Source organism: Oncorhynchus keta, chromosome 3 (genome assembly GCF_023373465.1).
Source record: "Oncorhynchus keta strain PuntledgeMale-10-30-2019 chromosome 3, Oket_V2, whole genome shotgun sequence".
Classification (NCBI taxonomy): Eukaryota; Metazoa; Chordata; class Actinopteri; order Salmoniformes; family Salmonidae; genus Oncorhynchus; species Oncorhynchus keta.
Window position 1 is genome coordinate 34017756 of NC_068423.1, and position 27573 is coordinate 34045328.

At 50.4% G+C, this 27573-nt stretch overlaps 1 protein-coding gene and 1 long non-coding RNA gene across 5 annotated transcripts in view; both read right to left on the minus strand.

Moving 5' to 3' along the window:
* The window catches only part of LOC118379207 (nidogen-1-like), a 167622-nt gene extending 160088 nt beyond the window's left edge, over positions 1-7534 (minus strand). Inside the window, 1 exon segment of the mRNA XM_052497069.1 lies at positions 7239-7534. Coding sequence (XP_052353029.1) covers positions 7239-7445 — 207 coding nt within the window. The 5' untranslated portion in view covers positions 7446-7534.
* Positions 7535-16319: 8785 nt separating this feature from the next.
* LOC127913512 (uncharacterized) lies at positions 16320-25068 on the minus strand. 4 transcript variants are annotated; one of them, XR_008085829.1, is made up of 4 exons: positions 24940-25068; positions 21294-22062; positions 20319-20414; positions 16320-16619 (listed from the first exon to the last, which is right to left on the minus strand). It is a non-coding gene; the product is annotated as an uncharacterized LOC127913512 (long non-coding RNA). The 4 variants fall into 4 exon arrangements; XR_008085857.1 differs by lacking the exons at positions 21294-22062; positions 24940-25068 and adding an exon at positions 23789-24146; XR_008085850.1 differs by lacking the exons at positions 21294-22062; positions 24940-25068 and adding an exon at positions 23629-23780.
* Positions 25069-27573: the final 2505 nt, after the last annotated feature.

Sequence of the window (27573 nt, forward strand, 5' to 3'; positions counted from 1 at the left end):
TGCTGAACACCTAAGACTGCTAAAGACTGCTGAATAGCTAAGACTGCTGACAGCTAAACTGCTGGAACACCATAAGACTGCTGAACAGCCAAAGACTGCTGAACAGCATAAGACTGCTGAACAGCTAAAGACTACACAGCTAAGACTATTTGCATTGACCCCTGAACACAAGACCTGACACCATAAGACCCCAAAGACTGCTGAACACCATTTTTTTACGCTGCTGCTACTCGACCAAGGACCCCTAGACTGGCTAAAAGCACTGCTACTGGGAAACGTTGATTAATGTGCACTGGATCTCATAAGACTGCTGAACATCATAAGACTGCTGAACATCATAAGACTGACCACCTAAAGACTGCTGAACACCTAAAGACTGCGAACAGCTAAAGATCTGAACACAATAAGACTGCTGAACACAATAAGACCTGAACAGGACCCCTAAGAGGCGTAAGAGACTGCTGAACACCGTAAGATCTGAACACCATAAGACTGCTGAACAGTTAAAGACTGCTAAACAGCTAAAGACCCCTAAGACTGCTGAACACCGTAAGACTGCTGAACAGCTAAAGACCCCTAAAGACTGCTGAACAGCATAAGAGGAGCTAAAGACTCAAGCGACCATTTTTTTTTTTTACGCTGCTGGACCCCTAGAGACCGAGTACCCCCTAGGACCCCTAGAGGCCGAGGACCTCAAGTGACCGAGGGACCCCTAGAGGCCGAGTACCCCTAGAGACCGAGGACCTCAAGTGACCGAGGACCCCTAGAGGCCGAGTACCCCTAGAGACCGAGGACCTCAAGTGACCGAGGACCCCTAGAGGCCGAGTACCCCTAGAGACCAAGGACCTCAAGTGACCGAGGACCCCTAGAGGCCGAGTAGAGACCCCTAGAGACCAAGGACCTCAAGCTGACCGAGGACCCCTAAACCCCTAGACACCATAAGACCTCAAGTGACCGAGGACCCCTGAGAGACCGAGGACCCCTAGAGGACCCCTAGAGGCCGAGTACCTCAAGTGACCGAGGACCCCTAGAGGCCGAGTACCCCTAGAGACCAAGGACCTCAAGTGACCGAGGACCCCTAGAGGCCGAGTACCCCTAGAGACCAAGGACCTCAAGTGACCGAGGACCCCTAGAGACTGTCCCGCTTCTGTTGCTTATGCTTAGGGCCGGCCCTGCACACACACTGGGCACATGGTGTTAAAATTAGGGCAGTGTTTTGACCCAGAATGACTTCAGATACGTTGGATACACTCTGTATTTCCACTGAGGGGGGTCTCATGGCTGAGAGAGAGGGAGTGTGGAGGGGGTCTCATGGCTGAGAGGAGTGTGGAGGGGGTCTCATGGCTGAGAGAGGGGAGTGTGGAGGGGGTCCCATGGCTGAGAGAGGGAGTGTGGAGGGGGTCTCATGGCTGAGAGGAGAGGGGAGTGTGGAGGGGGTCTCATGGCTGAGAGAGAGGAGTGTGGAGGGGTCTCATGGCTGAGAGAGAGGGAGTGTGGAGGGGGTCTCATGGCTGAGAGAGAGGGAGTGTGGAGGGGGGTCTCATGGCTGAGAGAGAGGGAGTGTGGAGGGGGTCTCATGGCTGAGAGAGAGGGAGTGTGGAGGGGGGGTCTCATGGCTGAGAGAGAGGAGTGTGGAGGGGGTCTCATGGCTGAGAGAGAGGGAGTGTGGAGGGGGTCTCATGGCTGAGAGAGAGGGAGTGTGGAGGGGGTCTCATGGCATGGCTGAGAGGAGGGGAGTGTGAAGGGGGGTCCATGGCTGAGAGAGAGGGAGTGTGGAGGGGGTCTCATGGCTGAGAGAGAGGGAGTGTGGAGGGGGGTCTCATGGCTGAGAGAGAGGGAGTGTGGAGGGGGTCTCATGGCTGAGAGAGAGGGAGTGTGGAGGGGGTCCCATGGCTGAGAGAGAGGGAGTGTGGAGGGGGGTCTCATGGCTGAGAGAGAGGGAGTGTGGAGGGGGTCCCATGGCTGAGAGAGAGGGAATGTGGAGGGGGTCTCATGGCTGAGAGAGTGTGTGTGGAGGGGGGGTCTCATGGCTGAGAGAGTGTGTGTGTGTGTGTATGTGTGGAAGGGGTGTCTCATGGCTGAGAGAGAGTGTGTGTGTGTGTGTGTGTGTGTGTGTGTGTGTGTGTGTGTGTGTGGAGGGGGGGTTGCAGGCAGATATTTCACAACAAAATTCTTGCTGGACTTTGGCTCTATGGTCAATAACAGCCCCTGAGGAACATAGAGGAATGTTTTGGAATCACACACACACACATTCCACAATCCAACTGATAGAAAGTATTGCAAGGGACCAAAGACCCTTAGCGGCCGAGGACCCCAAGCGGTCGAGGAACCCAAGCGGTCGAGGACCCCAAGCAGCAGAGGACCCCAAGCGGTCGAGGACCCCAAGCGTCCGAGGACACCTAGTGGTCGAGGACCCCAAGCGTCCGAGGACACCTAGTGGTCGAGGACCCCTAGTGTCCGAGGACCCCAATCGGCAGAGGACCCCTAGCGTCCGAGGACCCCAAGCATCCGAGGACCCCTAGTGGTCGAGGACCCCTAGTGGTCGAGGACCCCAATCGGTCGAGGACCCCTAGTGTCCGAGGACCCCAAGCGGTCGAGGACCCCAAGCGGCAGAGGACCCCAAGCCTCCGAGGACCCCAAGCGTCCGAGGACCCCTAGCGGTCGAGGACCCCAAGCGTCCGAGGACCCCTAGCGGTCGAGGACCCCAAGCGTCCGAGGACCCCTAGCGGTCGAGGACCCCAAGCGGTCGAGGACCCCAAGCGGTCGCGGCCCCTAGTGTCCGAGGACCCCAAGCGGCAGAGGACCCCAAGCGGTCGCGGCCCCTAGTGTCCGAGGACCCCAAGCGGCCGAGGACCCCTAGCGTTCGAGGACCCCTACTGGTCGAGGACCCCAAGCGGCCGAGGACCCCAATCGGCCGAGGACCCCAAGCGGCAGAGGACCCCAAGCGGCAGAGGACCCCAAGCGGTCGAGGACCCCAAGCGGTCGCGGCCCCTAGTGTCCGAGGACCCCAAGCGGCAGAGGACCCCAAGCGGTCGCGGACCCTAGTGTCCGAGGACCCCAAGCGGCCGAGGACCCCTAGCGTTCGAGGACCCCTACTGGTCGAGGACCCCAAGCGGCCGAGGACCCCAATCGGCCGAGGACCCCAAGCGGCAGAGGACCCCAAGCGGCAGAGGACCCCAAGCGGTCGCGGACCCCAAGCGGTCGAGGACCCCTAGTGGTCGAGGACCCCAAGTGTCCGAGGACCCCAACCGGTCGATGACCCCTAGTGGTCGACGACCCCAATCGGCCGAGAGGACCCCAAGTGTCCGAGGACCCCAAGCGTCGAGGACCCCAATCGGCCGAGGACCCCAAGTGTCCGAGGACCCCAAGCGATCGAGGACCCCAAGCGGCAGAGGACCCCAAGCCTCCGAGGACCCCAAGCCTCCGAGGACCCCAAGCGTCCGAGGACCCCTAGTGGTCGAGGACCCCTAGTGGTTGAGGACCCCAAGCGTCCGAGGACCCCTAGTGGTCGAGGACCCCAAGTGGTCAAGGACCCCAAGCGTCCGAGGACCCCTAGCGGCCGAGGACCCCTAGCGGCCGAGGACCCCTAGCGGCCGAGGACCCCAAGCGGTCGAGGACCCCAATCGGCCGAGGACCCCAAGCGGTCGAGGACCCCAAGCGGCCGAGGACCCCTAGTGGTCGAGGAACCCTAGTGGTCGAGGACCCCAATCGGCCGAGGACCCCTAGTGGTCGAGGACCCCTAGCGGTCGAGGACCCCAAGTGGCAGAGGACCCCAAGCGGCCGAGGACCCCTAGTGGTCGAGGACCCCAAGCGGTCGAGGACCCCTAGTGGTCGGGGACCCCAATCGGCCGAGGACCCCAAGCGTCCGAGGACCCCTAGCGGCCGAGGACCCCAAGCGGTCGAGGACTCCTAGCGGTCGAGGACCCCTAGCGGCCGAGGACCCCTAGTGGTCGAGGACCCCAATCGGCCGAGGACCCCTAGTGGTCGAGGACCCCTAGCGGTCGAGGACCCCAAGTGGCAGAGGACCCCAAGCGGCCGAGGACCCCTAGTGGTCGAGGACCCCAAGCGGTCGAGGACCCCTAGTGGTCGGGGACCACAATCGGCCGAGGACCCCAAGCGTCCGAGGACCCCTAGCGGCCGAGGACCCCAAGCGGTCGAGGACCCCTAGCGGTCGAGGACCCCTAGCGGTCGAGGACCCAAAGCGGCCAAGGACCCCAAGCGGCCGAGGACCCCTAGCGGTCGAGGACCCCTAGTGGTTGAGGACCCCAAGCGTCTGTGGACCCCTAGCGGTCGAGGACCCATAGCGACCGAGGACCCCTAGCGGTCGAGGACCCCTAGCGGTCGAGGACCCCTAGCGACCGAGGACCCCTAGCGGTCGAGGACCCCAAGCGACCGCTTCTGTTGCTTATGCCTATGGCCGGCCCTGCACACACACTGGGCACATGGTGTTAAAATTAGGGCAGTGTTTTGACCCAGAATGACTTCAGATAGAGCTGGATACACTCTGTATTTCCACTGAGGGGGTCTCATGGCTGAGAGAGTGAGTGAGTGAGGTGAGTGAGTGAGTGAGTGGTGAGTGAGTGTGTGAGTGAGTGAGTGAGTGAGTGAGTGTGTGTGTGTGTGTGTGTGTGTGTGTGTGTGTGTGTGTGTGTGGAGGGGGGTTGCAGGCAGATGTTTCACAACTAAATTCTTGCAGGACTTTGGCTCTATGGCCAATAACAGCCCCTGAGGAACATAGAGGAATGTTTTGGGGTCACACACACACACACATTCCACAATTCAACTGATACAACTCATTGACTATGTAAAGAATGTAAACCTCGACCTGCATCAACTCCTCATGCTCCTTCAGGAAGTATTCACACTCCTTCACTTATTCCACATTACTGCCTGAATTTAAAATGGATTACATTTCCATCAAAGGGTAATAATTATTATAATATTTTTTTTTTACAAATGAATTAAAATGAAAAGCTGAAATGTCTTAAATCAATGATTTATTAATTAATCAATAAGTATTCAATCCCTTTATTTATTTATTTTGACATTTTAGTCATTTAGTGGACGGTCTTATCCAGAGTGACTTAGAAATGAGTGATTTCCATACTGGATCTCATAGCCACATGGGACTATTATGACAAGCTAACAATGTCCCTCAGTCGAGCAGTGATTTTCAAACACAGATTCAACCACAAGGACCAGGAAGGTTTTCCAAGCCTTGACATTGAATATCCCTTTGAACAAGGTGAAGTTATTACACCAGAAGGTGTATAAATGCACCCAGTCACTACAAAGTTACAGGCTTCCTTCCTAAACTCAGTTGACGGAGAGGAAGGAAACTGCTCAGGGATTTTCACCATGAGGCCAACGTTAGAGTTTAATGTGATAGGAGGAATCTGAGGATGGATAATTTTTTTCTCCAAAACATGCATCCTGTTTGCAACAACTAAAGTAAACCTGCAACAAATGTGACAAAGCTATTCACTTTTTGTCCTGAACACAAAGTGTTATGTTTGCGGCTAATCCAATACAACACATTACTGAGTATCACTCTCCATATTTTCAAACATAGTGGTGGCTGCGTCATGTTATGGGTATGCTTGTAATCGTTAAGGACTGGGGAGTTTTTCAAGATTAAAACATTACTGAGTATCATTTTGACAGAGCTTGAAGAATTTTGAAAAGAATCATGGACAAATGTTGTACAATTCAGGTGTGGAATACTATTAGACTTACCCAGAAAGACTCACAGCTCTTAGAGCCTTACCCAGAAAGACTCACAGCTCTTTGAGCCTTACCCAGAAAGACTCACAGCTCTTAGAGCAGTACCCAGAAAGACTCACAGCTCTTAGAGCCTTACCCAGAAAGACTCACAGCTCTTTGAGCCTTACCCAGAAAGACTCACAGCTCTTAGCGCTTTACCCAGAAAGACTCACAGCTCTTAGCGCTTTACCCAGAAAGACTCACAGCTCTTTGAGCCTTACCCAGAAAGACTCACAGCTCTTAGAGCCTTACCCAGAAAGACTCACAGCTCTTAGAGCCTTACCCAGAAAGACTCACAGCTCTTAGAGCCTTACCCAGAAAGACTCACAGCTCTTAGAGCCTTACCCAGAAAGACTCACAGCTCTTAGAGCCTTACCCAGAAAGACTCACAGCTCTTAGAGCCTTACCCAGAAAGACTCACAGCTCTTAGAGCCTTACCCAGAAAGACTCACAGCTCTTAGAGCCTTACCCAGAAAGACTCACAGCTCTTAGAGCCTTACCCAGAAAGACTCACAGAAAGACTCACAGCTCTTAGAGCCTTACCCAGAAAGACTCACAGCTCTTAGAGCCTTACCCAGAAAGACTCACAGCTCTTAGAGCCTTACCCAGAAAGACTCACAGCTCTTAGAGCCTTACCCAGAAAGACTCACAGCTCTTAGAGCCTTACCCAGAAAGACTCACAGAAAGACTCACAGCTCTTAGAGCCTTACCCAGAAAGACTCACAGCTCTTAGAGCCTTACCCAGAAAGACTCACAGCTCTTAGAGCCTTACCCAGAAAGACTCACAGCTCTTAGAGCCTTACCCAGAAAGACTCACAGCTCTTTGAGCCTTACCCAGAAAGACTCCCGGAAAGACTCACAGCTCTTAGAGCCTTACCCAGAAAGACTCACAGCTGTAATTGCTGCCAAATGTGTGCTTCTTCAAATGATTGACTCATGGGTGTGACTACTTGTGTAACTGAGAGATTCCTGTATTTAATTTTCAATACATTTGCAAAAAATGTCGGAAAACATGTTTTCATTTTGTTCTTATTTTGTCTGTGTGTAGGTCAGTGAATTAAAAAAAAATATCTAATCCATTTAGATTTCAGGCTGTAACCCAACAACATGTGGAATAAATCCAGGGATATAAATACTTCCTGAAGGAACTGTTCAAATTAATATTGTATGAGGATTTGCCAAAGTGTTACTTGCCAAACTTCTTATCTATAAGCCTCGACCTATATAAATACCTCATGAATATCCACGTAGAACATGGTATTTAATTTATACAAGTAAATAAAATGAATACTATCGGTCAAACCGACAGCATGTTGAACCCATGTTAACTGTGCCATGGAAATCATTCATCCCGTGGGTGCATGCTCAACACACTCATAAATGCGCAGATTTTATAACCGAATTCACTTTTTTCTGTAGTCTGTTTAGGTGGCTACTCAATCATATACATTATAGTAACATAAAGGTGAACTTACAAAGATGTTATCGAACTTTCCATCGTAGAATAAAACGGGTTTATCCAGCGCTAGTTGTTGCGACAGGTCATTCCCCTGCTCCAGAACGTGGTCTCCAGTGGTTTTGCCGAACGGGAAGAACTCTGCCCGGGTCAGACCATGCACAGACACTGCCCACCCCAGAAGAAGGGTCGCGTAGAACAGCCATCCTTTCCCCTGCTGTCCCATGATTAGTGCTTCACAGACCGCGGAGTGGAACAGTCAGAGGGTAGCGCAGATGCAGAGAGACTGTTGCACTGAACCAGCCCCACAGCAGATTAAGCACAAAGAGAGAGTTGTGTCCAGGGCCGGTTCTCCCCTATTTTGGGGCCCTAGACAAGATTTTAGTGGCACCCCTCTTGAAGGATGAGGAAGAAAAAGTTATTTTCCTGCTAATTCTACACATTTTATAATGAACTACAGCATGTCAATATAATATCTGAGTGAGCATAACTAATTAAGTGGCTGACAATTTATTTTTTATTTAACCTTTATTTAACTAGGCAAGTCAGTTAAGAACAAATTCTTATTTAAAATGACGGCCTACCAGAAGGAGGAGCCTCCTGCGGGGACGGAGGCTGGGATTAAAATTATAAGACAAAACACACATCACTACAAGAGAGACACCACAACACTACATAAAGAGAGACCTAAGACAACAACATAGCATGGCAGCAACACATGACAACACAACATGGTAGCAACACAACATGACAACGCAGCATAGTAGCAACACAACATGGTAACAACATGGTAGCAGCACAACATGGTAGCAACACAATATGATAACAACACAACATGATAACAACATGGTAGCAACACAACATGATAACAACATGGTAGCAGCACAACATGATAACAACATGGTAGCAACACAACATGGTAGCAACACAACATGGTAGCAACACAACATGGTAGCAACACAACATGGTAGCAACATGGTAGCAGACACAACATGGTAGCAACACAACATGGTAGCAACACAACATGATAACAACACAACATGATAATAACATGGTAGCAACACAACATGGTAGCAACACAATATGATAACAACATGGTAGCAACACAACATGATAACAACATGGTAGCAACACAACATGGTAGCAACACAACATGATAACAACATGGTAGCAACACAACATGGTAGCAACACAACATGATAACAACATGGTAGCAACACAACATGATAACAACATGGTAGCAACACAACATGATAACAACATGGTAGCAACACAACATGATAACAACATGGTAGCAACACAACATGGTAGCAACACAACATGATAACAACATGGTAGCAACATAACATGATAACAACATGGTAGCAACACAACATGGTAGCAACACAACATGGTAGCAACACAACATGATAACAACATGGTAGCAACACAACATGGTAGCAACACAACATGATAACAACATGGTAGCAACACAACATGGTAGCATCACAACTTGATAACAACATGGTAGCAACACAATATGATAACAACATGATAGCAACACATCATGGTAGCAACACAACATGATAACAACATGGTAGCAACACAACATGATAACAACATGGTAGCACCACAACATGGTAGCAACACAACATGACGACAACATGGTAGCAACACAACATGATAACAACATGGTAGCAACATAACATGATAACAACATGGTAGCAACACAACATGGTAGCAACACAACATGATAACAACATGGTAGCAACACAACATGGTAGCAACACAACATGATAACAGCATGGTAGCAACACAACATGATAACAACATGGTAGCAACACAACATGGTAGCAACACAACATGATAACAACATGGTAGCAACACAACATGGTAGCAACACAACATGATAACAACATGGTAGCAACACAATATGATAACAACATGGTAGCAACACAACATGATAACAACATGGTAGCAGCACAACATGATAACAACATGGTAGCAACACAACATGGTAGCAACACAACATGATAACAACATGGTAGCAACACAACATGATAACAACATGGCAGCAACACAACATGGTAGCAACACAACATGATAACAACATGGTAGCAACACAACATGGTAGCAACACAACATGATAACAACATGGTAGCAGACACAACATGGTAGCAACACAACATGATAACAACATGGTAGCAACACAACATGGTAGCAACACAACATGGTAGCAACACAACATGGTAGCAACACAACATGATAACAACATGGTAGCAACACAACATGGTAACAACATGGTAGCAACACAACATGATAACAACATGGTAGCAACACAATAAGACAACAACATGGTAGCAACACAACATGGTAACAACATGGTAGCAACACAACATGATAACAACATGGTAGTAACACAACATGGTAGCAACACAATATGATAACAACATGGTAGCAACACAACATGGTAGCAACACAACATGGTAGCAACACAACATGATAACAACATGGTAGCAACACAACATGATAACAACATGGTAGCAACACAATAAGACAACAACATGGTAGCAGCACAACATGGTAACAACATGGTAGCAGCACAACATGGTAACAACATGGTAGCAACACAACATGATAACAACATGGTAGTAACACAATATGATAACAACATGGTAGCAACACAACATGATAACAACATGGTAGCAACACAACATGATAACAACATGGTAGTAACACAATAAGACAACAACATGGTAGCAGCACAACATGGTAGCAACATGGCAGCAACACAACATGGTAGCAACACAACATGACGACAACATGGTAGCAACACAACATGATAACAACATGGTAGCAACACAACATGGTAGCAACACAACATGGTAGCAACACAACATGATAACAACATGGTAGCAACACAACATGGTAGCAACACAACATGATAACAACATGGTAGCAACACAACATGGTAGCAACACAACATGATAACAACATGGTAGCAACACTACATGACAACAACATGGTAGCAGCACAACATGGTAGCAGCACAAAACATGGTGCAAACATTATTGGACACCGACAACAGCACAAAGGGCAAGAAGGTAGAGGCAACAATACATCACACAAAGCAGCCACAACTGTCAGTAAGAGTGTCCATGATTGAGTCTTTGAATGAAGAGATGGAGATAAAACTGTCCCGTTTGAGTGTTTGTTGCAGCTCGTTCCAGTCGCGAGCTGCAGCGAACTGAAAGAGGAGCGACCCAGGGATGTGTGCTTTGGGGACCTTTAACAGAATGTGACTGGCAGAACGAGTGTTTTATGTGGAGGATGAGGGCTGCAGTAGATATCTCAGATAGGGGAGTGAGGCCTAAGAGGGTTTTTATAAATAAGCATCAACCAGTGGGTCTTGCGACGGGTATACAGAGATGACCAGTTTACAGAGGAGTATAGAGTACAGTGATGTGTCCTATAAGGAGCATTGGTGGTAAATCTGATGGCCAATTGGTAAAGAACATCTAGCCGCTTGAGAGTACCCTCACCTGCTGATCTATAAATTATGTCTCCGTAATATAGCACGGGTAGGATGGTCATCTGAATCAGGGTTAGATTGGCAGCTGGGGTGAAAGAGGAGCGATTATGATAGAGGAAACCAAGTCTAGATTTAACTTTAGCCTGCAGCTTTGATAAGTGCTGAGAGGACAGTGCACTGTCTAGCCATACTCCCAAGTACTTGTATGAGGTGACTACCTCAAGCTCTAAACCCTCAGAGGTAGTAATCACACCTGTGAGAAGAGGGGCATTCTTCTTACCAAACCACATGACCTTTGTTTTGGAGGTGATCAGAACAAGGTTAAGAGCAGAGCTCTGGGTTCACCCTTGGTGACAGGCAGTGGTTGAGAGAGCAGATGTTCTGACTTTATACACTGCACTCTTTGAGAGAGAGGTAGTTAGCAAACCAGGCCAAAGAGCCCTCAGAGACACCAATAGTCCTTAGCCGGCCCACAAGAATGGAATGGTCTACCGTATCAAAAGCTTTGGCCAAGTCAATAAAAACAGCAGCACAGCATTGATTAGAATCAAGGGCAGTGGTGACATCATTTAGAACCTTTAAGGTTGCAGTGACACATCTATAATCTGAGTGGAAACCAGATTGCATCCCCGAGAGAATACTATAGACGTCAAGAAAGTTTTTCCAACACTTTTGATAAACAGGGCAAAGTAGAAATAGGCCTATAACAGTTAGGATCAACTTGACAAGAGAATAACTGATGATGCGAAACGAAATGTCGAAATTACACCTGGTGAATTGTACTATTCTTTCTCTCAATAGTAATTTGAGACCTGACTGAGTTCCCAAAAAGACACATCAGAAAACGTTTTTCTTGGGTCCCCCTAGCGGCCGGGGGCCCTAAGAACCTCTTACGTTACTTACAGTATGCATAGAACTGGCCCTGGTTGTGACTGTCAGAGTTGACAGGGTAGGACAGTGTAGGACCGGCCCTGGTTGTGACTGTCAGAGTGACAGGGTAGGACTGGATAGTCCCCTTGTTCTGTAAACAATAATGATCACCCTCCCCACTCATTGAAGTAACTCAAAAAGAATGGTTACGACCACAAATTACAATAACTGTAGCGATCCTTTTGTCTTTGAACCAGGATTATCGATTTTGCAACTTCAGCATGGTTTTGTGACCCAGTTTCTGCTTCGCAGGCCTTTGGGCTAGGAGCCTGAGGGGCGCTGGCCGCAGACGAGCTCACTCTCCCTGCCTGTATAATTACACTCTGATCAGAGCCGGCTGCAGACACTGATCAGCTGGGGAGAAATCACATTTTGAATTATATTAAATACATGCAGATATTATAGGGTCCTGTAACTGGTTGTGTTACGCGTCAAGCAGGGTGCGTGTCAGGCTTTCCTGATTAACTGGGCCTGCTGGGAGTATATGTGGACACGTTTGTTATGGGATCATTTGGGGGAATGATGATCTGCAACAGACAGTGCATTCAGTATCAGAAGTGAATGAATACAGCCAGACTGGCCTGCTACTGTGCCCTTTTCTAGACCTCATAAACCGTCCAGAGTAGAGCCACAACGGATCCAAATGGAACGAAACTTTCAAATCACGGGGCTTTCCTGCTCCGTTATTCAATTGACATGTTCACAGCAGTTTACAGCCTAGAGTAGAATGTTGTATAAAGGTTAGACAGCAGTTTACAGCCTAGAGTAGAATGTTGTATAAAGGTTAGACAGCAGTTTACAGCCTAGAGTAGAATGTTGTATAAAGGTTAGACAGCAGTTTACAGCCTAGAGTAGAATGTTGTTTAAAGGTTAGACAGCAGTTTACAGCCTAGAGTAGAATGTTGTTTAAAGGCTAGACAGCAGTTTACAGCCTAGAGTAGAATGTTGTTTAAAGGTTAGACAGCAGTTTACAGCCTAGAGTAGAATGTTGTATAAAGGTTAGACAGCAGTTTACAGCCTAGAGTAGAATGTTGTATAAAGGTTAGACAGCAGTTTACAGCCTAGAGTAGAATGTTGTTTAAAGGTTAGACAGCAGTTTACAGCCTAGAGTAGAATGTTGTTTAAAGGCTAGACAGCAGTTTACAGCCTAGAGTAGAATGTTGTTTAAAGGCTAGACAGCAGTTTACAGCCTAGAGTAGAATGTTGTTTAAAGGTTAGACAGCAGTTTACAGCCTAGAGTAGAATGTTGTTTAAAGGTTAGACAGCAGTTTACAGCCTAGAGTAGAATGTTGTTTAAAGGCTAGACAGCAGTTTACAGCCTAGAGTAGAATGTTGTTTAAAGGTTAGACAGCAGTTTACAGCCTAGAGTAGAATGTTGTATAAAGGTTAGACAGCAGTTTACAGCCTAGAGTAGAATGTTGTATAAAGGTTAGACAGCAGTTTACAGCCTAGAGTAGAATGTTGTATAAAGGTTAGACAGCAGTTTACAGCCTAGAGTAGAATGTTGTACAAAGAAAACAAAAACGATTATTCATTGCAGTGTGGTGTTGTCGGCTCGACAATAATTCTGGTAAATATAGAGCCAGTGTGTGGCTCTAAAACCAACTGTCTCCACAATGTCTTCACAAGGGCACCAAACACTAGAGATGTGTCATTTGTCTTTTGGATCTACCTGGACTAACGCCAGGGGGCCATCTGAGCACGGAGCATTTACTGCCACTGGAACTATACGACCTCTGAGGACAATATGACGGTAAATATGTGTCCCAAATTGCATCCAATTCCCTATGTAGTGCACTACCATAGGGCTCTGGTCTAAAGTAGTGCACTATATAGGGAATAGGGTGCCATAGGGCTCTGGTCTAAAGTAGGGCACTATGTAGGGAATAGGGTGCCATAGGGCTCTGGTCTAAAGTAGTGCACTATGTAGGGAATAGGGTGTCATATGGCTCTGGTCAAAAGTAGTGTACTATAGAGGGAATAGGGCTCTGGTCTAAAGTAGTGCACTATAAGAGGGAATAGGGCTCTGGTCTAAAGTAGTGCACTATAGAGGGAATAGGGCTCTGGTCTAAAGTAGTGCACTATAGAGGGAATAGGGCTCTGGTCTAAAGTAGTGCACTATATAGGGAATAGGGCTCTGGTCTAAAGTAGTGCACTATATATTGAATAGGGTGCCATTTGGCACAACCCAAATCAGTGTAGCGTACTCTGATCATTTGAGGCTTGCCGCTGACCAGCTGTGTCACTGTAGCTTGCAGGCGAGCCATACGCTAATCACTGCAGTGGGTATCAACCTCTACCCTGCTGGGATAATGAGTCTTCTGATTGGTTGAACTTGAGCCTCATTGACCCTTGTTGGGGCCTAATGGGTGGGTTTAGCGTGTGGCAGACCTTCTATCGAGAAGTGGATCTCTATATTACAGAGTGGGCCTTTAATTGGCGCTGGAACAGGCATTTCTCTGTTTACTGACCCAAATGATGCTTTGGACAAGTGGAGAGATCAAACAATAGCCAACAAAGGTGATTATGAGTTTCACAGTACTCATACCTTCTCGTACTCTTACATTCCAGTGCATCGAGTTGGTAGTTAACTTTCTAAAGAGGGCTTTAACATCTCCTTTCTTACGGATTTCATTGTCAGAAAGAAACACTAGAAACATCTGAAAAGCTATCTGATATTAGCCAGCCTGCCAGCTTAGTGGAGTCTGCCACTAGCACAGTCAGTGTAGGCAGCTCAGCTATCCCCATTGAGACCGTGTCTGTGCCTCTAGGTTGGGCAAAACTAAACATGGCGGTGTTTGCCTTTGCAATCTCACTAGGATAAAGACCTCCTCCATTTCCTGTCTTTATTGAAAGAGATTGTGATATCTCACATCTCAAAATATTTAATGTTACATCCTTCACTTCAAAGGTAATTATAGTCAATGAACTAATCACTGATCATAATCTTGATGTGATTGGCCTGACTGAAACATGGCTTAAGCCTGATGAATTTATTCTGTTAAATGAGGCCTCACCTCCTGGCTACACTAGTGACCATATCCCCGTGCATCCCGCAAAGGCGGAGGTGTTGCAAACAGTTACGATATCATTTAAAAACAAATATAAATTCAGGAACTCAGTGAGGAACGCTGTATATGGCCCAGGAGGCCTGTAAACAGTAGCTATAAAAAGTGATTGAGTAGGCTGCATAGATTTCATGACTGGAAGCTCAAAAGACGAAAACGCAGTCAAGACCACTGCTGGCTTGCTTCTGAAGCTCAACAGGGTTGGTCCTGGTTGGTCCTTGGCTGGGAGACCAGATGGTGTTGGAGGGCCAGTAGGAGGCACCCTTTCCTCTGGCCTAAAAAGAAGTTCCCAGTGCAGTGATTGGGGACATTGCCCTGTGTCGGGTGCCGTCTTTCAGATGGGATGTTAACTGGGTGTCCTGACTCTCTGTGGTCACTAAAGATCCCTTGGCACTTATTGTAATAGTAGAGATGTCAACTCCGGTGTCCTGACTAAATTCCCAGTCTGGCCCTCATATCATCATGGTCACCTAATCATCCCCATCATCCTGTCGGCTCGTTCATCCCATTAACTATGCTGTCAATGAGAACGTGTTCTCAGTCAACTTACCTGGTAAAATCGAATAAAATGTTTAATTATTTATTTAGATGCCATTTTACTTTATGATTGTCTTCTTCTAGTTGTTTCTCATCGTCGAGAAGGAACCTGCGTTTCGTTGTACGATGTATAGCTTATCCCGTACATACGACTAACAAAACCTCAAACTGAAACTAATCTAAACTATTATTCTCTCAGCTGGACAATACAAATATGTTTCAGCTCTAATAACATCTGAGTTTGACAGAAACCACAACATTACATTCCAGCGTCTGATGTACTTCCTGTCTCACATGGCTTTGGGTTGTATAGTTCAGCGTTGCCATCAACTGGTCAGTCACAGAACTTGTACAGCAAATAAAAAAAATAGTTAAAAAAAATCACCCTCCTCCTGTAGACGTTGAAATGCTGACAAGCCCTTCACCAACAACGCAGAGTAACAAAATCCTAAATAAACTAAAGTTTTTATAAAAAGTATAAAATGCTGTTTCTTGAAACCAGGGCCCATATCCACAAAGTGTTTCAGAGTAGAACATTTGGTCATAAGAATAGAGCTATTTTACTCCTGCTCTTATGGGTAAAAATGAAAGCTATGCATGAATCCTCTGTAGTCATCAGTCCCGCCTCGTCGACAGATATCTAAGATGAGCGGTTCTAACCAGCAGGTGTCATGGAAATAGAAAGAAACATCCAGGCGGTGACCACGTTTACATGCACACCAATATCCCAGTATAATTAGGGATACTTCAGTACACTGTTTTAGAGTATAAACATCATATACCGTTTTACAATAACCTGAATATGTTCCTATCCCGGTTTTGAGAAAGCTTATCTTAGATGGGATACTGTGGCATGTAAAACTCCTATCCTTATTATTACTGTTGGTTTTTGCAGTCTGCCAGGCTCAGTTTCGCACCTTTTAAGTTCAGATGTAGTAATGATTGGAATAGTAACTGAAGTCTGGACACTGACTGTAGTCCTCAGTCTTTCAACCATATAATTTCTATTTGTTTGTTTACCTTTGTTTAACTAGGCAAGTCAATTAAGAACAAATTGTTATTTACAATGACGGCCTGGGAACAGTGGGTTAACTGCCTTGTTCAGGGGCAGAACGACAGATTTTTACCTTGTCAGCTCGGGGATTCGATCTTAACCTTTCGGTTACAAGTTCAACACTCTAACCACTAGACGACCTGCTGCCCCTACACTCTAACCACTAGGCTACCTGCCGCCCCTACACTCTAACCACTAGGCTACCTGCCGCCCCTACACTCTAACCACTAGGCTACCTGCCGCCCCTACACTCTAACCACTAGGCTACCTGCCGCCCCTACACTCTAACCACTAGGCTACCTGCCGCCCCTACACTCTTAACCATTAGGCTACCTGCCGCCCCTACACTCTAACCACTAGGCTACCTGCCGCCCCTACACTCTTAACCATTAGGCTACCTGCCGCCCCTACACTCTAACCACTAGGCTACCTGCCGACCCTACACTCTAACCACTAGGCTACCTGCCACCCCTATACTCTAACCACTAGGCTACCTGCCGCCCCTACACTCTAACTACTAGGCTACCTGCCGTCCCTCCACTCTAACCACTAGGCTACCTGCCGCCTCTACACTCTAACCACTAGGCTACCTGCCGCCTCTACACTCTAACCACTAGGCTACCTGCCGACCCTCCACTCTAACCACTAGGCTACACTGCCGCCCCTACACTCTAACCACTAGGCTACCTGCCGCCCCTACACTCTAACCACTAGGCTACCTGCCGCCCCTATACTCTAACCACTAGGCTACCCTGCCGACCCTCCACTCTAACCACTAGGCTACCTGCCGCCCCTACACTCTAACCACTAGGCTACCTGCCGCCCCTATACTCTAACCACTAGGCTACCTGCCGCCCCTACACTCTAACCACTAGGCTACATTGCCGCCCCTACACTCTCACCACTATACTCTAACCACTAGACTACCCTGCCGACGCTCCACTCTAACCACTAGGCCACCTGCCGCCCCTACACTCTAACCACTAGGCTACCTGCCGACCCTACACTCTAACCACTAGGCTACCTGCCGCCTCTACACTCTAACCACTAGGCTACCTGCCGCCCCTATACTCTAACCACTAGGCTACCTGCCGCCCCTACACTCTAACCACTAGGCTACCTGCCGCCTCTACACTCTAACCACTAGGCTACCTGCCGCCCCCTATACTCTAACCACTAGGCTACCTGCCGACCCTACACTCTAACCACTAGGCTACCTGCCGCCCCTATACTCTAACCACCAGGCTACCTGCCGCCCCTACACTCTAACCACTAGGCTACCTGCCGCCTCTACACTCTAACCACTAGGCTACCTGCCGCCCTATACTCTAACCACTAGGCTACCCTGCCTCCCCTACACTCTAACCACTAGGCTACCTGCCGCCCCTATACTCTAACCACTAGGCTACCTGCCGCCTCTACACTCTAACCACTAGGCTACCTGCCGACCCTACACTCTAACCACTAGGCTACCTGCCGCCTCTATACTCTAACCACTAGGCTACCTGCCGAACCCTACACTCTAACCACTAGGCTACCTGCCGCCTCTACACTCTAACCACTAGGCTACCTGCCGACCCTACACTCTAACCACTAGGCTACCTGCCGCCCTATACTCTAACCACTGGGCTACCTGCCGCCTCTACACTCTAACCACTAGGCTACCTGCCGACCCTACACTCTAACCACTAGGCTACCTGCCGCCTCTACACTCTAACCACTAGGCTACCTGCCGCCCCTACACTCTAACCACTAGGCTACCTGCCGCCCCTACACTCTTAACCATTAGGCTACCTGCCGCCCTACACTCTAACCACTAGGCTACCTGCCGCCCCTCCACTCTAACCACTAGGCTACCTGCCGCCCCTACACTCTCACCACTAGGCTACCTGCCGCCTCTACACTCTAACCACTAGGCTACCTGCCGCCTCTACACTCTAACCACTAGGCTACCTGCCGCCTCTACACTCTAACCACTAGGCTACCTGCCGACCCTCCACTCTAACCACTAGGCTACACTGCCGCCCCTACACTCTAACCACTAGGCTACATTGCCGCCCCTACACTCTCACCACTATACTCTAACCACTAGACTACCCTGCCGACCCTCCACTCTAACCACTAGGCTATCTGCCGCCCCTACACTCTAACCACTAGGCTACCTGCCGCCCCTATACTCTAACCACTAGGCTACCTGCCGACCCTATACTCTAACCACTAGGCTACCTGCCGCCCCTAAACTCTAACCACTAGGCTACATTGCCGCCCCTACACTCTCACCACTATACTCTAACCACTAGACTACCCTGCCGACCCTCCACCCTAACCACTAGGCTACCTGCCGCCCCTACACTCTAGCCACTAGGCTACCTGCCGTCCCTACACTCTAACCACTAGGCTACCTGCCGCCCTACACTCTAACCACTAGGCTACCTGCCGACCCTACACTCTAACCACCAGGCTACCTGCCGCCCTACACTCTAACCACTAGGCTACCTGCCGCCCCTATACTCTAACCACTAGGCTACCTGCCGCCCTTACACTCTAACCACTAGGCTACCTGCCGCCTCTACACTCTAACCACTAGGCTACCTGCCGGCCCTATACTCTAACCACTAGGCTACCTGCCGACCCTACACTCTAACCACTAGGCTACCTGCCGCCCCTATACTCTAACCACTAGGCTACCTGCCGCCCTACACTCTAACCACTAGGCTACCTGCCGCCTCTACACTCTAACCACTAGGCTACCTGCCGCCCTATACTCTAACCACTAGGCTACCCTGCCTCCCCTACACTCTAACCACTAGGCTACCTGCCGCCCCTATACTCTAACCACTAGGCTACCTGCCGCCTCTACACTCTAACCACTAGGGCTACCTGCCGACCCTACACTCTAACCACTAGGCTACCTGCCGCCTCTATACTCTAACCACTAGGCTACCTGCCGACCCTACACTCTAACCACTAGGCTACCTGCCGCCTCTACACTCTAACCACTAGGCTACCTGCCGACCCTACACTCTAACCACTAGGCTACCTGCCGCCCCTATACTCTAACCACTAGGCTACCTGCCGCCTCTACACTCTAACCACTAGGCTACCTGCCGACCCTACACTCTAACCACTAGGCTACCTGCCGCCTCTACACTCTAACCACTAGGCTACCTGCCGCCCCTACACTCTAACCACTAGGCTACCTGCCGCCCCTACACTCTTAACCATTAGGCTACCTGCCGCCCCTACACTCTAACCACTAGGCTACCTGCCGCCCCTACACTCTAACCACTAGGCTACCTGCCGCCCCTCCACTCTAACCACTAGGCTACCTGCCGCCCCTACACTCTCACCACTAGGCTACCTGCCGCCTCTACACTCTAACCACTAGGCTACCTGCCGCCTCTACACTCTAACCACTAGGCTACCTGCCGCCTCTACACTCTAACCACTAGGCTACCTGCCGACCCTCCACTCTAACCACTAGGCTACACTGCCGCCCTACACTCTAACCACTAGGCTACATTGCCGCCCCTACACTCTCACCACTATACTCTAACCACTAGACTACCCTGCCGACCCTCCACTCTAACCACTAGGCTATCTGCCGCCCCTACACTCTAACCACTAGGCTACCTGCCGCCCTATACTCTAACCACTAGGCTACCTGCCGACCCTATACTCTAACCACTAGGCTACCTGCCGCCCTAAACTCTAACCACTAGGCTACATTGCCGCCCCTACACTCTCACCACTATACTCTAACCACTAGACTACCCTGCCGACCCTCCACCCTAACCACTAGGCTACCTGCCGCCCCTACACTCTAGCCACTAGGCTACCTGCCGTCCCTACACTCTAACCACTAGGCTACCTGCCGCCCCTATACTCTAACCACTAGGCTACCTGCCGCCTCTACACTCTAACCACTAGGCTACCTGCCGACCCTACACTCTAACCACTAGGCTACCTGCCGCCTCTATACTCTAACCACTAGGCTACCTGCCGCCCCTACACTCTAACCACTAGGCTACCTGCCGCCCCTACACTCTAACCACTAGGCTACCTGCCGACCCTACACTCTAACCACTAGGCTACCTGCCGCCCCTATACTCTAACCACTAGGCTACCTGCCGCCTCTACACTCTAACCACTAGGCTACCTGCCGACCCTACACTCTAACCACTAGGCTACCTGCCGCCTCTACACTCTAACCACTAGGCTACCTGCCGCCCCTACACTCTAACCACTAGGCTACCTGCCGCCCCTACACTCTTAACCATTAGGCTACCTGCCGCCCCTACACTCTAACCACTAGGCTACCTGCCGCCCTCCACTCTAACCACTAGGCTACCTGCCGCCCCTACACTCTCACCACTAGGCTACCTGCCGCCTCTACACTCTAACCACTAGGCTACCTGCCGCCTCACACTCTAACCACTAGGCTACCTGCCGCCCTACACTCTAACCACTAGGCTACCTGCCGACCCTCCACTCTAACCACTAGGCTACACTGCCGCCCCTACACTCTAACCACTAGGCTACATTGCCGCCCCTACACTCTCACCACTATACTCTAACCACTAGACTACCCTGCCGACCCTCCACCCTAACCACTAGGCTACCTGCCGCCCCTACACTCTAGCCACTAGGCTACCTGCCGTCCCTACACTCTAACCACTAGGCTACCTGCCGCCTCTACACTCTAACCACTAGGCTACCTGCCGACCCTACACTCTAACCACTAGGCTACCTGCCGCCTCTACACTCTAACCACTAGGCTACCTGCCGCCCCTATACTCTAACCACTAGGCTACCTGCCGCCCCTACACTCTAACCACTAGGCTACCTGCCGCCTCTACACTCTAACCACTAGGCTACCTGCCGCCCCTATACTCTAACCACTAGGCTACCTGCCGACCCTACACTCTAACCACTAGGCTACCTGCCGCCCCTATACTCTAACCACTAGGCTACCTGCCGCCCCTACACTCTAACCACTAGGCTACCTGCCGCCTCTACACTCTAACCACTAGGCTACCTGCCGCCCCTATACTCTAACCACTAGGCTACCCTGCCTCCCCTACACTCTAACCACTAGGCTACCTGCCGCCCCTATACTCTAACCACTAGGCTACCTGCCGCCTCTACACTCTAACCACTAGGCTACCTGCCGACCCTACACTCTAACCACTAGGCTACCTGCCGCCTCTATACTCTAACCACTAGGCTACCTGCCGACCCTACACTCTAACCACTAGGCTACCTGCCGCCTCTACACTCTAACCACTAGGCTACCTGCCGACCCTACACTCTAACCACTAGGCTACCTGCCGCCCCTATACTCTAACCACTAGGCTACCTGCCGCTCTACACTCTAACCACTAGGCTACCTGCCGACCCTACACTCTAACCACTAGGCTACCTGCCGCCTCTACACTCTAACCACTAGGCTACCTGCCGCCCCTACACTCTAACCACTAGGCTACCTGCCGCCCCTACACTCTTAACCATTAGGCTACCTGCCGCCCCTACACTCTAACCACTAGGCTACCTGCCGCCCCTACACTCTAACCACTAGGCTACCTGCCGCCCCTCCACTCTAACCACTAGGCTACCTGCCGCCCCTACACTCTCACCACTAGGCTACCTGCCGCCTCTACACTCTAACCACTAGGCTACCTGCCGCCTCTACACTCTAACCACTAGGCTACCTGCCGCCTCTACACTCTAACCACTAGGCTACCTGCCGACCCTCCACTCTAACCACTAGGCTACACTGCCGCCCCTACACTCTAACCACTAGGCTACATTGCCGCCCCTACACTCTCACCACTATACTCTAACCACTAGACTACCCTGCCGACCCTCCACTCTAACCACTAGGCTATCTGCCGCCCCTACACTCTAACCACTAGGCTACCTGCCGCCCCTATACTCTAACCATTAGGCTACCTGCCGACCCTATACTCTAACCACTAGGCTACCTGCCGCCCCTAAACTCTAACCACTAGGCTACATTGCCGCCCTACACTCTCACCACTATACTCTAACCACTAGACTACCCTGCCGACCCTCCACCCTAACCACTAGGCTACCTGCCGCCCTACACTCTAGCCACTAGGCTACCTGCCGTCCCTACACTCTAACCACTAGGCTACCTGCCGCCCTATACTCTAACCACTAGGCTACCTGCCGCCTCTACACTCTAACCACTAGGCTACCTGCCGACCCTACACTCTAACCACTAGGCTACCTGCCGCCTCTATACTCTAACCACTAGGCTACCTGCCGACCCTACACTCTAACCACTAGGCTACCTGCCGCCTCTACACTCTAACCACTAGGCTACCTGCCGACCCTACACTCTAACCACTAGGCTACCTGCCGCCCCTATACTCTAACCACTGGGCTACCTGCCGCCTCTACACTCTAACCACTAGGCTACCTGCCGACCCTACACTCTAACCACTAGGCTACCTGCCGCCTCTACACTCTAACCACTAGGCTACCTGCCGCCCTACACTCTAACCACTAGGCTACCTGCCGCCCCTACACTCTTAACCATTAGGCTACCTGCCGCCCCTACACTCTAACCACTAGGCTACCTGCCGCCCTCCACTCTAACCACTAGGCTACCTGCCGCCCCTACACTCTCACCACTAGGCTACCTGCCGCCTCTACACTCTAACCACTAGGCTACCTGCCGCCTCTACACTCTAACCACTAGGCTACCTGCCGCCTCTACACTCTAACCACTAGGCTACCTGCCGACCCTCCACTCTAACCACTAGGCTACACTGCCGCCCCTACACTCTAACCACTAGGCTACATTGCCGCCCCTACACTCTCACCACTATACTCTAACCACTAGACTACCCTGCCGACCCTCCACTCTAACCACTAGGCTATCTGCCGCCCCTACACTCTAACCACTAGGCTACCTGCCGCCCCTATACTCTAACCACTAGGCTACCTGCCGACCCTATACTCTAACCACTAGGCTACCTGCCGCCCCTAAACTCTAACCACTAGGCTACATTGCCGCCCCTACACTCTCACCACTATACTCTAACCACTAGACTACCCTGCCGACCCTCCACCCTAACCACTAGGCTACCTGCCGCCCCTACACTCTAGCCACTAGGCTACCTGCCGTCCCTACACTCTAACCACTAGGCTACCTGCCGCCTCTACACTCTAACCACTAGGCTACCTGCCGACCCTACACTCTAACCACTAGGCTACCTGCCGCCTCTACACTCTAACCACTAGGCTACCTGCCGCCCCTATACTCTAACCACTAGGCTACCTGCCGCCCCTACACTCTAACCACTAGGCTACCTGCCGCCTCTACACTCTAACCACTAGGCTACCTGCCGCCCCTATACTCTAACCACTAGGCTACCTGCCGACCCTACACTCTAACCACTAGGCTACCTGCCGCCCCTATACTCTAACCACTAGGCTACCTGCCGCCCCTACACTCTAACCACTAGGCTACCTGCCGCCTCTACACTCTAACCACTAGGCTACCTGCCGCCCCTATACTCTAACCACTAGGCTACCCTGCCTCCCCTACACTCTAACCACTAGGCTACCTGCCGCCCCTATACTCTAACCACTAGGCTACCTGCCGCCTCTACACTCTAACCACTAGGCTACCTGCCGACCCTACACTCTAACCACTAGGCTACCTGCCGCCTCTATACTCTAACCACTAGGCTACCTGCCGACCCTACACTCTAACCACTAGGCTACCTGCCGCCTCTACACTCTAACCACTAGGCTACCTGCCGACCCTACACTCTAACCACTAGGCTACCTGCCGCCCCTATACTCTAACCACTAGGCTACCTGCCGCCTCTACACTCTAACCACTAGGCTACCTGCCGCCCTACACTCTAACCACTAGGCTACCTGCCGCCTCTACACTCTAACCACTAGGCTACCTGCCGCCCCTACACTCTAACCACTAGGCTACCTGCCGCCCCTACACTCTTAACCATTAGGCTACCTGCCGCCCCTACACTCTAACCACTAGGCTACCTGCCGCCCTACACTCTAACCACTAGGCTACCTGCCGCCCTCCACTCTAACCACTAGGCTACCTGCCGCCCCTACACTCTCACCACTAGGCTACCTGCCGCCTCACACTCTAACCACCAGGCTACCTGCCGCCTCTACACTCTAACCACTAGGCTACCTGCCGCCTCTACACTCTAACCACTAGGCTACCTGCCGACCCTCCACTCTAACCACTAGGCTACACTGCCGCCCCTACACTCTAACCACTAGGCTACATTGCCGCCCCTACACTCTCACCACTATACTCTAACCACTAGACTACCCTGCCGACCCTCCACTCTAACCACTAGGCTATCTGCCGCCCTACACTCTAACCACTAGGCTACCTGCCGCCCCCTATACTCTAACCACTAGGCTACCTGCCGGCCCTATACTCTAACCACTAGGCTACCTGCCGCCCCTAAACTCTAACCACTAGGCTACATTGCCGCCCCTACACTCTCACCACTATACTCTAACCACTAGACTACCCTGCCGACCCTCCACCCTAACCACTAGGCTACCTGCCGCCCCTACACTCTAGCCACTAGGCTACCTGCCGTCCCTACACTCTAACCACTAGGCTACCTGCCGCCTCTACACTCTAACCACTAGGCTACCTGCCGCCCCTACACTCTAACCACTAGGCTACCTGCCGACCCTACACTCTAACCACTAGGCTACCTGCCGCCCCTATAATCTAACCACTAGGCTACCTGCCGCCCCTATACTCTAACCACTAGGCTACCTGCCGCCCCTATACTCTAACCACTAGGCTACCTGCCGCCCCTATACTCTAACCACTAGGCTACCTGCCGCCCCTATACTCTAACCACTAGGCTACCTGCCGCCCCTATACTCTAACCACTAGGCTACCTGCCGACCCTACACTCTAACCACTAGGCTACCTGCCGACCCTATACTCTAACCACTAGGCTACCTGCCGCCCCTATACTCTAACCACTAGGCTACCTGCCGACCCTACACTCTAACACTCTAGAAATGAAAGACAAAACCTACAGATGATTCATTCTGTCGAATGATGACATTATTCTGGTGAGCAAGGGTTGATTTAGTCTTCTAGGGCAACATATAGTGACAGAAGACAAGACAAAAGATGACAAGTTGACTCACAAATAGCCTATTAAAATGTTGAAAATATTTTAAACTTTAAAATTGACTCCGTTCCTGGGAAAATGAGTAATATTCTGTTTATTCATAGATACAGGCATAGTATAACGCCACAGGGTGAGACCCAGATGCAGACACAGGGTGAGACCCAGATGCAGACACAGGGTGAGACCCAGATGCAGACACAGGGTGAGACCCAGATGTAGACACAGGGTGAGACCCAGATGCAGACACAGGGTGAGACCCAGATGCAGACACAGGGTGAGACCCAGATGCAGACACAGGGTGAGACCCAGATGCAGACACAGGGTGAGACCCAGATGCAGACACAGGGTGAGACCCAGATGCAGACACAGGGTGAGACCCAGATGCAGACACAGGGTGAGGACCCAGATGCAGACACAGGGTGAGACCCAGATGCAGACACAGGGTGAGACCCAGATGCAGACACAGGGTGAGACCCAGATGCAGACACAGGGTGAGACCCAGATGCAGACACAGGAGGCAGATGGTTAGAGTCTCTGATATTTATTGAACAGCAAGGGGCAGGCAGATGGTTAGAGTCTCTGATATTTATTGAACAGCAAGGGGCAGGCAGATGGTTAGAGTCTCTGATATTTACTGAACAGCAAGGGGCAGGCAGATGGTTAGAGTCTCTGATATTTACTGAACAGCAAGGGGCAGGCAGATGGTTAGAGTCTCTGATATTTATTGAACAACAAGGGCAGGCAGATGGTTAGAGTCTCTGATATTTACTGAACAGCAAGGGCCAGGCAGATGGTTAGAGTCTCTGACATTTATTGAACAACAAGGGCAGGCAGATGGTTAGAGTCTCTGATATTTACTGAACAGCAAGGGCCAGGCAGATGGTTAGAGTCTCTGATATTTACTGAACAGCAAGGGGCAGGCAGATGGTTAGAGTCTCTGATATTTACTGAACAGCAAGGGGCAGGCAGATGGTTAGAGTCTCTGATATTTATTGAACAACAAGGGCAGGCAGATGGTTAGAGTCTCTGATATTTATTGAACAGCAAGGGGCAGGCAGATGGTTAGAGTCTCTGATAGTTATTGAACAGCAAGGGGCAGGCAGATGGTTAGAGTCTCTGATATTTACTGAACAGCAAGGGGCAGGCAGATGGTTAGAGTCTCTGATATTTATTGAACAACAAGGGCAGGCAGATGGTTAGAGTCTCTGATATTTATTGAACAGCAAGGGGCAGGCAGATGGTTAGAGTCTCTGATAGTTATTGAACAGCAAGGGGCAGGCAGATGGTTAGAGTCTCTGATATTTACTGAACAGCAAGGGGCAGGCAGATGGTTAGAGTCTCTGATATTTATTGAACAGCAAGGGGCAGGCAGATGGTTAGAGTCTCTGATATTTATTGAACAGCAAGGGGCAGGCAGATGGTTAGAGTCTCTGATATTTATTGAACAGCAAGGGGCAGGCAGATGGTTAGAGTCTCTGATATTTACTGAACAGCAAGGGGCAGGCAGATGGTTAGAGTCTCTGATATTTACTGAACAGCAAGGGGCAGGCAGATGGTTAGAGTCTCTGATATTTATTGAACAGCAAGGGGCAGGCAGATGGTTAGAGTCTCTGATATTTACTGAACAGCAAGGGGCAGGCAGATGGTTAGAGTCTCTGATATTTACTGAACAGCAAGGGGCAGGCAGATGGTTAGAGTCTCTGATATTTACTGAACAGCAAGGGGCAGGCAGATGGTTAGAGTCTCTGATATTTACTGAACAGCAAGGGGCAGGCAGATGGTTAGAGTCTCTGATATTTACTGAACAGCAAGGGGCAGGCAGATGGTTAGAGTCTCTGATATTTATTGAACAGCAAGGGGCAGGCAGATGGTTAGAGTCTCTGATATTTATTGAACAGCAAGGGGCAGGCAGGAGGCAGGTCGTGGACTGGCAAAAGTTCGTAAAACAGGTCAGAGTTCCAAATGGTACAGGGCGGCAGGCAGGCTCAAGGTCAGGCAGGCTCGAGGTCAGGCAGGCTCCAGGTCAGGCAGGCTCGAGGTCAGGCAGGCTCAAGGTCAGGCAGGCTCGAGGT